This window comes from Schistocerca nitens, chromosome 7, assembly GCF_023898315.1.
Source record: "Schistocerca nitens isolate TAMUIC-IGC-003100 chromosome 7, iqSchNite1.1, whole genome shotgun sequence".
NCBI lineage: Eukaryota > Metazoa > Arthropoda > Insecta > Orthoptera > Acrididae > Schistocerca > Schistocerca nitens.
This window is the reverse complement of record NC_064620.1, coordinates 186,464,403-186,477,898: the sequence shown is the minus strand read 5'-3', so window position 1 is coordinate 186,477,898 and position 13,496 is coordinate 186,464,403. Positions and strand designations below refer to the sequence as shown.

The 13,496-nt window shown below is 41.9% G+C and overlaps 1 protein-coding gene across 1 annotated transcript in view; it reads right to left on the bottom strand.

Annotated features, from left to right (window-relative positions):
* The window catches only part of LOC126195305 (uncharacterized), a gene marked incomplete at its 5' end in the record, with an annotated part of 1,237,647 nt that overhangs the window by 633,288 nt on the left and 590,863 nt on the right, over nucleotides 1-13,496 (bottom strand). Inside the window, one exon of the mRNA XM_049933865.1 lies at nucleotides 5,796-5,931. Coding sequence (XP_049789822.1) covers nucleotides 5,796-5,931 — 136 coding nt within the window. The remainder of the gene's footprint in view (nucleotides 1-5,795; nucleotides 5,932-13,496) is intronic.

Below are 13,496 nucleotides of genomic sequence, written 5' to 3'. Positions count from 1 at the left end.
CGCGTCCGGCCATCCTGATTTAGGTTTTCCGTGATTTCCCTAAATCGCTCCAGGCAAATGGCGGGATGGTTCCTTTCAAAGGGCACGGCCGACTTCCTTCCCCGTCCTTCCCTAATCCGATGAGACCGATGACCCTGCTGTCTGGTCTCCTTCCTCAAACCAACCAACCAACCAAACCTGACTTAGGTGATCAGGAGTTGAATACGAAATGTTGCTAACTGGACATTGTCATCCTCTGCCTTCGGCCTCAGCGGATGCAGTATGAAGGTGCATGTGGTCAGCACACGGTACTCAAGGCAGTTGTCCCTTTCCCAATCTTACAGACACAAATTCTCATCCAAGTACCTTCTCAACTGACATCACAAGACCGTGTACACCCTGTTCAAATTATGCCACCACGTAAACATCCCTAGCAGCAACGGGCATTCAGCCTACATACGGGGGGACAATTATTGAACTACATCAAATAAAATCGTCATAACTTCTGAACGGTTTGTGTTAGGACGGTAGACGTTCACGGTTAGCCGCGTGGCGTGATAAGAATTTTGATGTGAATATGGTCTGGTTTAGCGACGAAGCCCACTTTCATTTGGAAGGATTCGTTAATAAGAAGAGGAGAAGAGGGGGGGGGGGGGGTGGACGGAGAATCCGCATTTCATGATCGAGAAATCTCTTCACGCTCAGGGGTAAATGTATGATGTGCAGTGTCCAATCACGGAATAATCTTTGCGATATTATTTAATTATTTTAAAAAAGTGTATTAGTTACGAACCACGGCGTGCACACACTTTATTCGACATGTAAACGTCACTACAGATATTCGGATTTAGGTTATGACATGTTAGATATGTCTGCCATCATTGGCGATGATGTGGCGCATACGACAGCGAAATTATGAATTGCTGTTTTCAGCTCAACAATGGTTTTGGGGTTATTAATGTGCACCTCGTCTTTAACATAGACAGATCCGAAGGATATGACGATATGGCGGCCAATCGAGACCCCTGCCGTTGGCCTCTCTGTACCCCAGAGCCAGAATGCGATCCTAACATTAGGGTTAATTTTATTGTCTGGGAGGGCGACACAGCGGAACTCAAGTTCTAACAATATTTAGATGGAGGGTAGATTTATAGTCAGTGGGACGAATTGATACTGGCTCGCCAACGTGCTACGATTGGTATCTGAGGAGTCGTGTGGTAGACACGCAGTACTGTGAATCGATAGCTTTTTAACACTTACGTACATCCAGCCCTCTTTCCTCTGAGAGGAGTAGCAGTGCAACTGCCAAATTGCCTTTCTTCAGCCTCTGTTCAAAAAGTTTAATTAAAGACAATGAATATTTAAATAACCCATGTGAAAGGCATAAGAATGTGATGTACTTTTCTTCATTATGAAACGGAGCCACCAGGTTACGTGGGTAGAGAATGGGATGTGGAAAGCATTAATGAGGATACGATTTGCAAAAGAATGTAGACTCCAGATTTCTCTGCCTCGTGATGACTGGGGGTTGTGTGCTGTCCTTAGGTTAGTTAGGTTTATGTAGTTCTAAGTTCTAGGGGACTGATGACCATAGATGTTAAGTCCCATAGTGCTCAGAGCCATTTGAACCATTTTTTGTAGACTCCAGAATGAAATTGTAGCCCGCACAGTCTGTGCGCCGATGTGAAACTTCCTGGCAGATTAATATAGTGTGGACTTTTGACTTTCGGAAGCTTCCTGCCATATTAAAACAGTGTGCTGGACCGAGAATCGAACTTGGAATTTTTGCTTTCACGGGAAAGTTCTCTGCCAACTTTTTCCCCGTTCTGTTCGTCATTGTTCTCGGCATTTGTTCTGTGAGAACGTCACATAAATCCACTTCAAATTCATCACTGAACATTTCACTCTGTCGCCAGCCTTCTAACCGAACACGCTTAGTTACCTTGCTGGTGGGTGAACTGCCAAAGCTCATCGCCATGAGGTACTGGCGGAAGTAAAACTGTGCGAGGGGTCGTGATTAATGCTGCTTCAGTCGGTGGAGGCTTGCCCGCGAAAGTAAGATGTCTCGAGTTCCGGAGCACAGTTTTATTCTACCAGAAAGATTCAGGAAGAAGCGTGACTATGTGGGAAGGCCTAATGGGTGGGGTAGAACTGTTAGATGTGTGGGATGTCAAGTGGACCAAGGAAATTCGATTACGAGTCTTCTTTTGTGATTATAGCACAAGTATGAGATAAAGGCAGTCAAGAGAGAGGTGATCACGGTGCAATAGCTTGATAGTCTGCAGTTAGCTGAACTGGTCGCAGATGTCGGAATTATAAAGGACAGAAAATTAGAGTGCAATATTCCTTCATTTATTAGTCCCTTTTTACATGTTTCGTCGTTAGCTGTCATCAGAATCCTGGTTCAGATAAAAAACCAAAGGAATACATAGCTACGTGTTTATCCTGTAACGAACGTGAGCAGAATGTAATTACAAGGAGGGATAGGTTCTAGGGATGTGTGTGTTGTCTTAAAGGGGCCTGGGACTGAAATACGCATACGCTTCTTCCTTTCTGTCATTCGTGACACCCCCCACCGCCCCCCCCCCCCATACGAGTTTTCAGTTTTCATCACTAACTTTATTTTATTCGTCAGTTACTAGAGAGCCCGGTAATTGCCTGAATTACATCTGTGAGGTACATCTTCTTTCTTGACGTAGGCCCACAACAGCGTATGTAAGTCGGAAAGTGTACAGTTCGTGACTTAACACAGTTCAGTTAATTTTTTCGCATTTAATTCACGTACATGGGGAAGGGCCCCATCTATTTTTCATCTAAATTACTATTTCGCTGTTTTTAATTAAGGATCACTTCTAATGGCATGAACATACAAACCGTATTTATTAATTATATGTAAGACCGCTTTTGTGGCTTAATATTTTCATCCATCGTTAAGTTTAGGCATTCAGTATTTTCAGATATCTCAGATAATTTAAAAAAATTTTCGAGTTATTAATTAAAAAAAAAAACTATTTTGTACAGATATCTGCGCCAGAAGATGCAGCTTAAGAGTTGTGTAATCCTCTGTCTAGGTTTAAAAGTGATCTGAAAGAATACAGCTACAACGGACCATTTAACATGTCATTCAGTTTCATTTTAATAGTTTTAACACCAATATTTTAAAAATTTGTTCACGGTATGAATTGTCAAGCAATCATGTGTCCCTGGGAATGGTCATGGAGTGCTTCAAAATGAACATGTTAACAGAGGTTCCAATGGGCACAGACATATTTTGAGTTAGGATGGAGGGAACTTGATGAGGTATGCGGAGAAAAGTGGATGTACTGAGCAAGATATAGTGCATGGTTTCCAGGGATATGGAAGGGAAATAGCGTGATAGGAGTGCGGTCGTCACCTATACAGTTTCTCTGAAGTGAAGCCAGCGTCCACTGAGCGCATCCAGCTGTGATGCCGTGAATTTTCCCGCCACTCTTGGCGGAGCCAAGAAACAGATGCGACCGAGCGATTCCGTGGTCAGTGTGTCGACGTTAACACTGCCGTCCGCACGTCTCATACAAATGTATTCGCTTGGAGCCGGCAGCGCTAGTTCGGATTACTTGGCTTGTCGCCGGCCGTTCTTGACATTATCGGGAGATTATAAGTTGTTAAATTTTACTAATCTCATCGTTAGTTCTCATAAGTTCACAACCCTGTTCCCCTACTTTCATAAAATTTCGAAGATATCATACGTAAATAATTACAAAATTTGTTTGTTTCATATGTTTGTTTATTTACATTGTCTTTGGTGCTTAGTATTTCTCTTTCTTATGATATGCAGCAAAACAGTCTCCATGATGTAACGAAACGCCACAAGACTTGCACATTAAGTTTGTTGTTCTCCTTTTTTTTGATTTTGGATCATAAATGGCAGTTCCTTCGTTTTCGTTTATTCGTTTCGGAAATAAGTATTAGCTGGTGTTGCTTTATGTGACCGGAAAGTCTCTCAACCGGATCATGATGATACGTACGCGATATAGTGGCAACCCCAAAGTTTTGCTCAGAAGCAGGTACATGGTCTTTTATCCACGAATCAGACACTTTCAACAAAAAATCGTGAAATCGGAGAGTCTTGTGGTCTGTATTGAAATATTGCCTTGTACGGAACGCATTAATAATGCGCAGTTAAAGCGGTACATGCAAACCTTTTTTGACCATTTTATAGTTTTTCTGTATATAGGGTAATAACTCAAATATTGGTCTGCCCGATATACTCCTTTCATGTATTTGTTGTAGTCTAATACACTTTCGGGTTTTTTATTGTGTAACCTGTTATTCTACATTTTCTTTGAGTTTCAGTCAAAGTGGCATTATGTATTCTAGAGATCCTTCGTATCGTTTTAGTTTACGAAGCTCTCCATACCTGTGCGAATACTTCACCTTTCGTCAACGACAAGCTTCAACACATTGAGATTTGCGTGCTTTAATTTTTCCGGAAAACCTCAGTTTTGTCATATCGTTCCACAAACTCGAATTTTCTTTTCAAGTAACTTCTCTGCAAGTTCTGCGCTATTATAATAATTATCCACGTAGAGGTGATGCCAATTTCCATAAGAAGGTGTCAATAGTTCCATCACTGTTTTTGCTGAAGGCTGTCCAGGACCGGAATATATTTTGCATGAGGAAATGTATCCCATACTTGAATCACACAGCATCCGAATGAGTATGCGATATTTTGTAATTTTCGACGGATTGTTAACTTTAAAATTTTACCGTCTACGCCACGTTATCATTCCTCCACCAATAGAGACGTTTTGACTTGGATTAAAGGTTCCTTCAAACTCTTTGGAAAAATAAGCAATGACCAATTTGCACTTTGAAAAGGCGGTCGGCATTATCCAGATTACTGTTGTTGTCGGAAAAATGGAAAAATGATAATATTTGTCTGAATCGGTTGCGGACATCGTTTTGCGAAATATCGGTGTGTCTGTCAACGGATTCGTTGACCAGTAATCATAGACCCGTGCTTTTTTTACAGTTCCCATAAGGATCGCAAGCCCAAACCATTTTCTAAGTTCGGGTCCCGTAACGTCGACAAATTTGACATTTCTGTAATCAGTTTCCTTCTGTTGCAATTTTGACTGTAGTACTTATTGGTTTCGTTGCTAATATATTCAAATAGATTGTTCCCAATATTTAATTCTACGATATCCTAAAAGCTCCGTGTATCTCTGGTAAGTATGTTTGGACCTGGAGATCCTTCAAATTTATTATTGGTCCTCGGTAAATCAAAGTCTGACCACTGTGCGCTGTCTTCTTCTTCTGATTAATCCGAATCAGTTGGCAACCGTAATGTTCGCCGAATTCTTCTTGGACGTATTTCACTTTATTTCGACGATTAAGCTTCACTTTAATTTTTTTGATATTTATCGTCTTCTTCCAATCGGCCAAGTCGTCCGGAACGTCAGACTAGACGTCCGCGCATTCATCGTAAATAATTGTGTAGTCTCTTTCGTCTGCCATCATGAAAGGGCACGAGTACTTTTAAAAACAAAAAACTTGTTGACGTGTGTAACTTATAGTTACCTAAACAAAACACCAACAGAATGCGGAAGTTACTAAAGTGCTGTCGCCGGCCACAGCGCGCTACTATGCTCACGACACCACTGTATTGTAGCCGGTCACTGAGCGATACTATGCTCACGACGCCACTGTGGTGTCGCCGGTCACTGCGCGATACTATGCACACGACACCACTGTGGTGTCGCGGAATGGCATAGTGTTAACATAGGTAGAGGTAGGCAGTCAGAGCAGCGGTACTTAAGAGCAGCGGTACTTACAGACGACGTGCATGTGGCTGGTGACGACCTGCGTGTGGAAGGAGGGCGCGTCGGCCGACACCTCGCAGCGGTACTTGCCCGCCAGCTCCAACTGCACGTCCCGCAGGACCACCTGGTGGGCGTTCGACTGCCCGATCTGCAAAAGGAGAAAAATGTATGTAGCGCCGCAATCCGCAGCGGATGTCAGTGTGCGTACTAATAATTTCAAGCACTCGGATCGGTGGCTGGACGGAGTATCATGATTAACAAAAATCGCAAGACAGTGTAGCAGTTTCTATCGATATTCGTGACATGAGGATCGTTGTTAAGTCCTAGCCCTGTATGTGCAAGCAGTGTGTACTGGCAGTGTTGTCGACATTCTCTGTTCTTGTCGCTGTGTTGGGCTTTGTTTCGTGTGTAGCTAACACAACGAATTGCTTCTGCTTTAATATTCTAGAAACCAGAACAGTGCAAGTATGATTCGCACTCTGAGGGTTCCGCACTAACTTAATTATGTATACAGGGTGTTCGGAAATTCCCGTTACACTCTTTCAGCACTTATAGAGGGGAATGAGTAGATGATACTTTGAACAAGAACCCGTGTCCGGAAACGTACCGTTTCCATGGTACAACCATTTAAAACCCCGTTGGTTTACAAGTAATTGCTCAGGCGTAGCCTAGTACTTCACTTGTTTCACAGTTCCATTCCGTAATAGCCAAAGTAATTGCACGTGTATTCGTTGACAGGTTCTCTTCAAACTGATGCAGTAGGGCCTCTTCCTACACTGGTGTGCGGGCGTCTCCTTGGAGCGCCACACTTACGCCTGCAGATACGAAGGTACTCCTTCTTGAGGCCCTTGAGTGAAGGCGGAGAAAAGGATATGCGTTGAAGTTAGGCGTTATGGAGAACGATCTTAAAGGCCACGAGCAGCTTTTCCATTACCATCTGCTTCGTCATTCAGAAGGATCACGTCGGTGCATTCTGGTAATGGGCACTCAACAATGTTACTCTAACACGCACAGACTCGTGAATGAGTCTCGAAGCAGATCAGAGAGGTAGGATACACATCAAATGACATGAGACTATCTGACGTAAGCAACTCTCACCATGACTACCGTGTTGCATACCTACTAAGCAAAAATATTTTCAAACGGCTGCAGCACTGAAACAGTACGTTTCCGGACATAGGTTCGTTTTCAAGATATTATGTACTCACTCCACTTTACAAGTCCTCTTCCGAACAATCTGCACAGGCAGTTCATCTATAGGTTTTGATGAGAAAGTTTGCCAGTGTCAAGATATATGATATAAATGGCGATAGCTTTTGATTTCATTGCTTTAAAAGCTTAAATTTCTTACACCACCAAGGGACCGTAGACGAAGTATTTCACATAAATTTCAGCTTATACCACTACGAGTTCCTGAGGAAAATGAGTCTTAACTGAGGGACAAACGGACGGAAAACGAAGTGTTGCCATAACGGTTCCGTTTTTGCCGACTGATGTACGAAACCCTAAAACCGAGACCAATCGAGAAAGTGAGTGTTGCCTGTTAAAACCTTCAATTTTTAGTGGTACAGTTAGCCTTTCATCAGCCACCGTACCAAGTGTCTTCAAGGAATGGGTGGATATCATAGTAGTACACTGTCATCTCTTCTGCAAAATATGTTGCGTTTTAAGGTACATGGTATTTAAAAAAAGTGTCTCATATTCCAATACTAGATAGTGCTGATCAAAGCTAGATTTCTATTTTGGAAATAGTAGTTTTGGAGCTACACTTTATTGCTTTTATTTTATTTACATCATCACTCATTGCGACTCTCTTCGGGACTTCAACCCAACTCTCACGCGCGCTTTCTTATAACCATCCAAGCTCTCAAGCTGGAACCAAGCCATAGATCCACAATGGGACCAAAATTTCCTTATACCGTCGGTCACAAAGAACAAAAAATAGCTGTTGTAGTCTCATCTGTTTACTTAGTAATTAACATACACTAATGGGCCGAAACATTGGAAACACCAGCTTCAAGGATGGGGAATCGTTCTAGCGACAATACAGGCGACAAATAGTGAAATCCACTAACATAACGGACTACGACAAAGGCCTGGCACCTGTGAACGAGTATCTCGGTTGCGAGGAAGCTGGTCGGATTTCTGCTTGCTGTTGTCATGCGCATACATGAAAAGTGCTTGAATAATTGAAAACCTCAATAGACGGCAAGGTTTTTGCAGAACATGCCATTGCGTTTAAGGAGATCAGCGATTGACTTATCACTACTGCTTATCATTTCTCACACACTTTCCAAAGTGCAGTCATAACCTGTTTCGGACCACAATGGCCGTCTTCAGATGTTGTGGGTGAGGGCGGCATTTCGTGAACAACGCATGAACATCATCAAATTGCGCCCATGACTCACAGCGTCTAACGATGGCCGTTTTGAGCGGAAACCGGTTTTGACTGAGTCATTAAAAGTGATTGTCTAGAAAAGAAACGAAATGTTCATGGGCAACGTCGAGATCGAGCGAAGGGATGCTCAAAACATCCACTACGCCAAAGACGAGGGGCTGAGGGGTCAATTTTGTGTTATATGGGACTTGCACCTGGCCTTCCGTGAATATTGTGGTGGTAATATAAGGTACAAGGACAGCTGTGGACTACGTAAACATTCTTGCTGAAAACCTGCTTCTTTTCATGATCGTCTTTCCCAAAGGCGACGGCACCTTCAACAGGATAACTGTCCTTGTCACAAGGCCAGAATCGTGCTGCAGTGGTTCGAGGAGTATGATAGTGGTGGGCTGATGTTGATGATCTGGCTGTCACAAGTGTCTACGACGCAGCTATGAGCCAGCTCCTCGCCCTTTCGCAGTCGGCCTTTATTTGCCGGAGTTGCGTGACATCTGTGTAGACATCTGATATCAGATACCTCCAAAAACCGTTACGGTAATGCTGACTTTTCACGTTGAAAAGTGCGTCTCCCTTATTGGTCTTGAACTCATCCGCAGGAATCCGCGTATTTCCCCTTCTAATAATGCTGGCAACGAATGCAACCATTTCTCATTGTTGTCCAGATCTTTGCCGAGTGCTGGCATTGAAGTTTCGTCAGTGGTTCTTAAACGAGTGAGTTGTACAATTTTATTTCTGTCAAGAAGGTACGTTTTCCACCGTTACAAGAGTTGCACATATTCAAAACAGCGTAAGTTATATTATTGTGTAAATAACTTCCGATATCTGTGAATAGGTGTGTTCTGTAATGGTTTCAGACGATGTTAATTGATCATTTATTTCAAATGATTTCTGCACGATACCTATCTGACCTTCGATCCCCATTTGGGGCTCATGGCAGTTTTCACGTAAAACTTTATTTGACTTTTGTTTGCTCCTCAGACACAATGAGTTGCTATGAATCACTTTCTATGAGGAAAATTTAAGAAATTTTAAATGACCCGAACCTCATGGCTTCTTTTGGTGATGATGGTGATGTGAATGAGACCACTGACGTGGTCGAGCTCTCTCCAGATCTTGTAGATGATATGTCTGACTGTAAAGATATCAACGAAAATATATTTGAAAATACTGTTCTATCTGATGTGCTTGGAAATTCATGCCAATGGAGAAAAGGAAAATGAGGAGCATGCAGGCCAATGAAAGAAAAACGTGAAAGCTATTCTCACTTATAATTGGACAACAGAAGATGCGACTTACACTAAAGCCTATAGAAAATGAACAACGAAAACCCGATTTGGTAGCAGTAGTAAAAGGAAAATCTGTTGTTGAGTGCTTTGAAGAATTTATTAACAGGTATTACTCGATTGTCAGTGAAAGTGTCTGATAAGCTACCCAGAACAATAATCACAGCTATGAGTTATCCAATGGATGCATAAAAAGTTCACAGTTATATTGCTCTTCACTGGATACCATGCTCTTCCACAGGAAAAAGCTACACCGGTACTGCGATGAAGATACTAACTTTGATATAAGATGTGTACGACAGTGTATGAGTCGCACAGGTATCTGGAAATAAAGCACCTCCTTCATTTCAATGATAACATAAATCTGAACAGAATCCTAGCTGACGAAAGCGGTAAACTTTTCAAAATTCGAGGGTTGCTGGATTTACTGAATAACAGTTTAGTAAAAATTCAACTCTTTCCAACAGCCTGAGCAGTGATGAGAGAATACTACGATATTATGGACAACGTTACCTAAAACATTCCATTTGCGGGAAACCAGTGACATTCGGATTCAAACGTGGGCCCTGTGCTGTTCTCAAAGCGGTTTCTGTTACCTTGTGTCTGTCTATATAGGACAATTGAAGGATAGAAGTGTTGTATCAGTTCTGGGATCTGACGCATCAGGTGTGTTGAATGTGATTTCTTTTCTGCAGACTCCTGAACTTCACAAAATATTTTTGATAACTTTTTCACGAGCTTGCGTTTGATGAAAGAGCTCTCAGAAATTAGAGTAAGGGCAACTGGAACTGCCCGTATGAACTGAATGAATAACTGTCCAATAGAATCTGAGAACAGCATGAAGAAGAAACGAAGAGGAACACATGACTATTGATTTGACCAGAATATGGAGATAACGGCAGGAATAAGGAAGGATAACAATTGCATAAAGCTCTTGCCAAACCATGAGACAGTAAACCACGTAAAGAGATGGAGCAAAGCTGAGAACAAAGAGTTCCACAGCCAAGAATGATTTCAGAATATAACGATCATATGGGAGGTGCGGACAAATTGGACGGGATTGTGTAGAAATATCATGTGAGAATTCGAGGTAGGAAATGGTACTTCCCATTGTTCGCTAATGCGTTTGATGTAGCTTTGGTTAACGAGCATATCATCTACTGCCTCTCGAACGAAAATGTTCCACTGCTTCAATTCCGGAGGATGGTCGATAGGGCATATCTTGCTCAATCATCTGCTGCTTCTGATCCGAAAAGGGCAGGACGTACATCATACACAAAATCATCCCTTTCACGTATTCAAGTTGAACTCAGGACTTCGTGAAACGGACATGTGATTGAACGCACAACACTGGGGAAACAAAGAAAATGTGCAACTTGCAAGAAAAATGTGAGGCAACTGTGTTCTGTGTGCAATGTGGGACCCAATATTGATTGTTTTGTTGCCTGGCACAAATAATAAAATATAAAAAGAAAGTGGCATATGCCATGACCCCATTTGGGGATCGTTTAAGATAAATAATTTATTTTAAGGTTATTGCATATTTTCATTTTATATTTCTTTTCCTCAGGCAACACAGAAATAAATGTAGATCGAAGAAAAAAAATGGGCGCATAATGAGTGAAGCCTGCTACTTTTTCGCCCTCACAACTCATGTTTATAAACGAACAACCTAGTAGCATGCTATTAAGTTCGTGGATGTAATATTTTGGCTCATCAGTATATTATATGCTATTGACATAACGAATGTTCGTTTCATTTCCGGATGGAAGTAGCATACCAAGTATTCAGTAGGGGAAAGCGTGATTAGTAAATAATTTCTCTTAGCCCTGTAATTTGAGACACTTTCATTTTGTGTAAGTGTTTTGTGTATCCACCGACAAGAAATATTTCTACACAGCTTGAAGTATATATTACGGAGAGTTATGACAGCAAAATTTGATGATGATTTATCTGTCGATTCCCTTCTATCATTCGATCTGTAAAAGCCACGTTATCTAGTGTCCTCGTAGTATCAGACTACTACACATCTAAGAACTAACTTTCCCCTTTTCAACTTCTGTGTTACTCAGTGATTGAGAAATGCATCTCACAAGTCGTCAGTTGTACCTTACAAATATCTATGAAGGATGAATTTCCCAGCAGCATCATTCGCGCCTGATATTCTCTTGTCGAATCGCATATCGAGAAGTTTGCTAAAGGGACAACAAAAGTGAATTTTTGGTGGAGCACCAAACAGTAAGTCGACCATAGCCCTAGTTCCCAGCCGTTCTTGCTAAGAAATGAAAGCTGTTTTTATCTGTGCGCGAAAAGAACACATCGACTCAAAAAAGAAATATTGTAGCGATTAGCAACCCTCCTATCACATGTGAATAATTACGTCATTTTACAACCACCCGAATGATATACTTATATTTTTTGTAATCATTTACGACACCCAGACTCAAAGCACACAGTGTTCTCTTGTTCATTCTTGGTGGTGTCATACCTATAAATTTTATGCTACCATTTCAACTTTTGCTGCTAATTAATTCAGAATTATTTCTTTTCCAGGACGTATTTCACTGTGTTGTCCTGAAGGAATAGTTCCAGTCATGCGTTGTGATAGTAACTGCTAGGACGACTACATTGCAAGCGGCAGCATCGTAAGTGGTAGGAATGCGGGAGTCATGTCTCCTGCAGGTTGCCGGTCGCCGTGACCGTAGGCGTACATTGTCACCTTACCCGATGGCAATGTGGAAATAATGGAAGTACATGCGTTACACAACCGGCAGACGTTGTTCCTCTTAATCCTGTTTTGTGTCATCCGATCTCCGGTGAGTCCTTAACAAAGAAATACCAGAAAGGATTATCAGTAGTCAAAATTATTCTTCCGTCCCACTGCACGCGCGGTCGATAGGCAAAGTTCAGGATTAGTGGGTCCGAAAAGCGAGTGGAGGGTTTGGGTTCTATGTAACCCCTTTCAACGGTGCGTGTGCTCTAATATATATGAGTCACACCATATTCACGAAATATTTCCTATAATAGAGCCTTCCGCAACATCTTTCCCAACAGTACCAGTTATACATCAGCATTCACCACTCCAGGAATATCTTCATGATAGTGGACGGAAAACCATTTCCTGGTGGATTCTGCCTATCTTTAATGAGAAGTTACTAACGGAGGAAAGGCTGTTGATTTTGCTGGCATACTACTATTCTTGGGCAACATCTCATAATGGTAAATTGACTGTTCCTTATGAGCAAGTGTCTCAAGGACACTCAGATGACAAATCCGTGTGGAATAATCTTGAACATTTTGAGCTCCACAGCAGACACTAGCACTGAAGAACGCAAACAAACATCTTACCCAATACATTCCTAATGGTGATGAAAACAAACAGACTAAGCTTCCGACTTACAAACAGTTTAATCGAGCCATTGCTATGTACGAGGCATATCAATGACCTCGCGGATATCTGTAGCATGAGGCTGTTAGAAGACGACACTGTTATCCTCAGGTGTGGTATAGTTGGGTTTTTGAAAATGCCAAGAGACTTGCAGGTGGCCCGCGCCTGGAGAAAACGTTAGCAGCTGATTCTAAACGTACATAAATACATGTAATGGGTCTCAGTAGACGAATAGATCTGATATCGTTTGATTTCGCGATGGGTGAGAAGTTACGAGATTCAACATTCGTGTAGCCAGGCGTGTCTGTCCGTGGCGATTTGTGGGGGATCGAACACATGCATCATATGTAGCCGTGGTAAAGGCAGATGCCAGATTTTATTTAGAAGAATATGAAGGGAATGCAATTCACACGAACTAAGTGATTAACAAAGCTTATACGGAAGGATATCAGTAATGTAAGATAACGGGTTTACGGTGACGTCAGTATTTATATTTATAATTAACACAGACAATTAAAATGGAGGCTTCTGTGTGGATACGAAATACAGTGGCGTCCATACTGCTTAAGTCAGTACCCTAGATCACATAAGGAAAATGAATATGGAATTGCTGTTAGAAGGTGAGCCTGAAAAAGCTCGAAAAC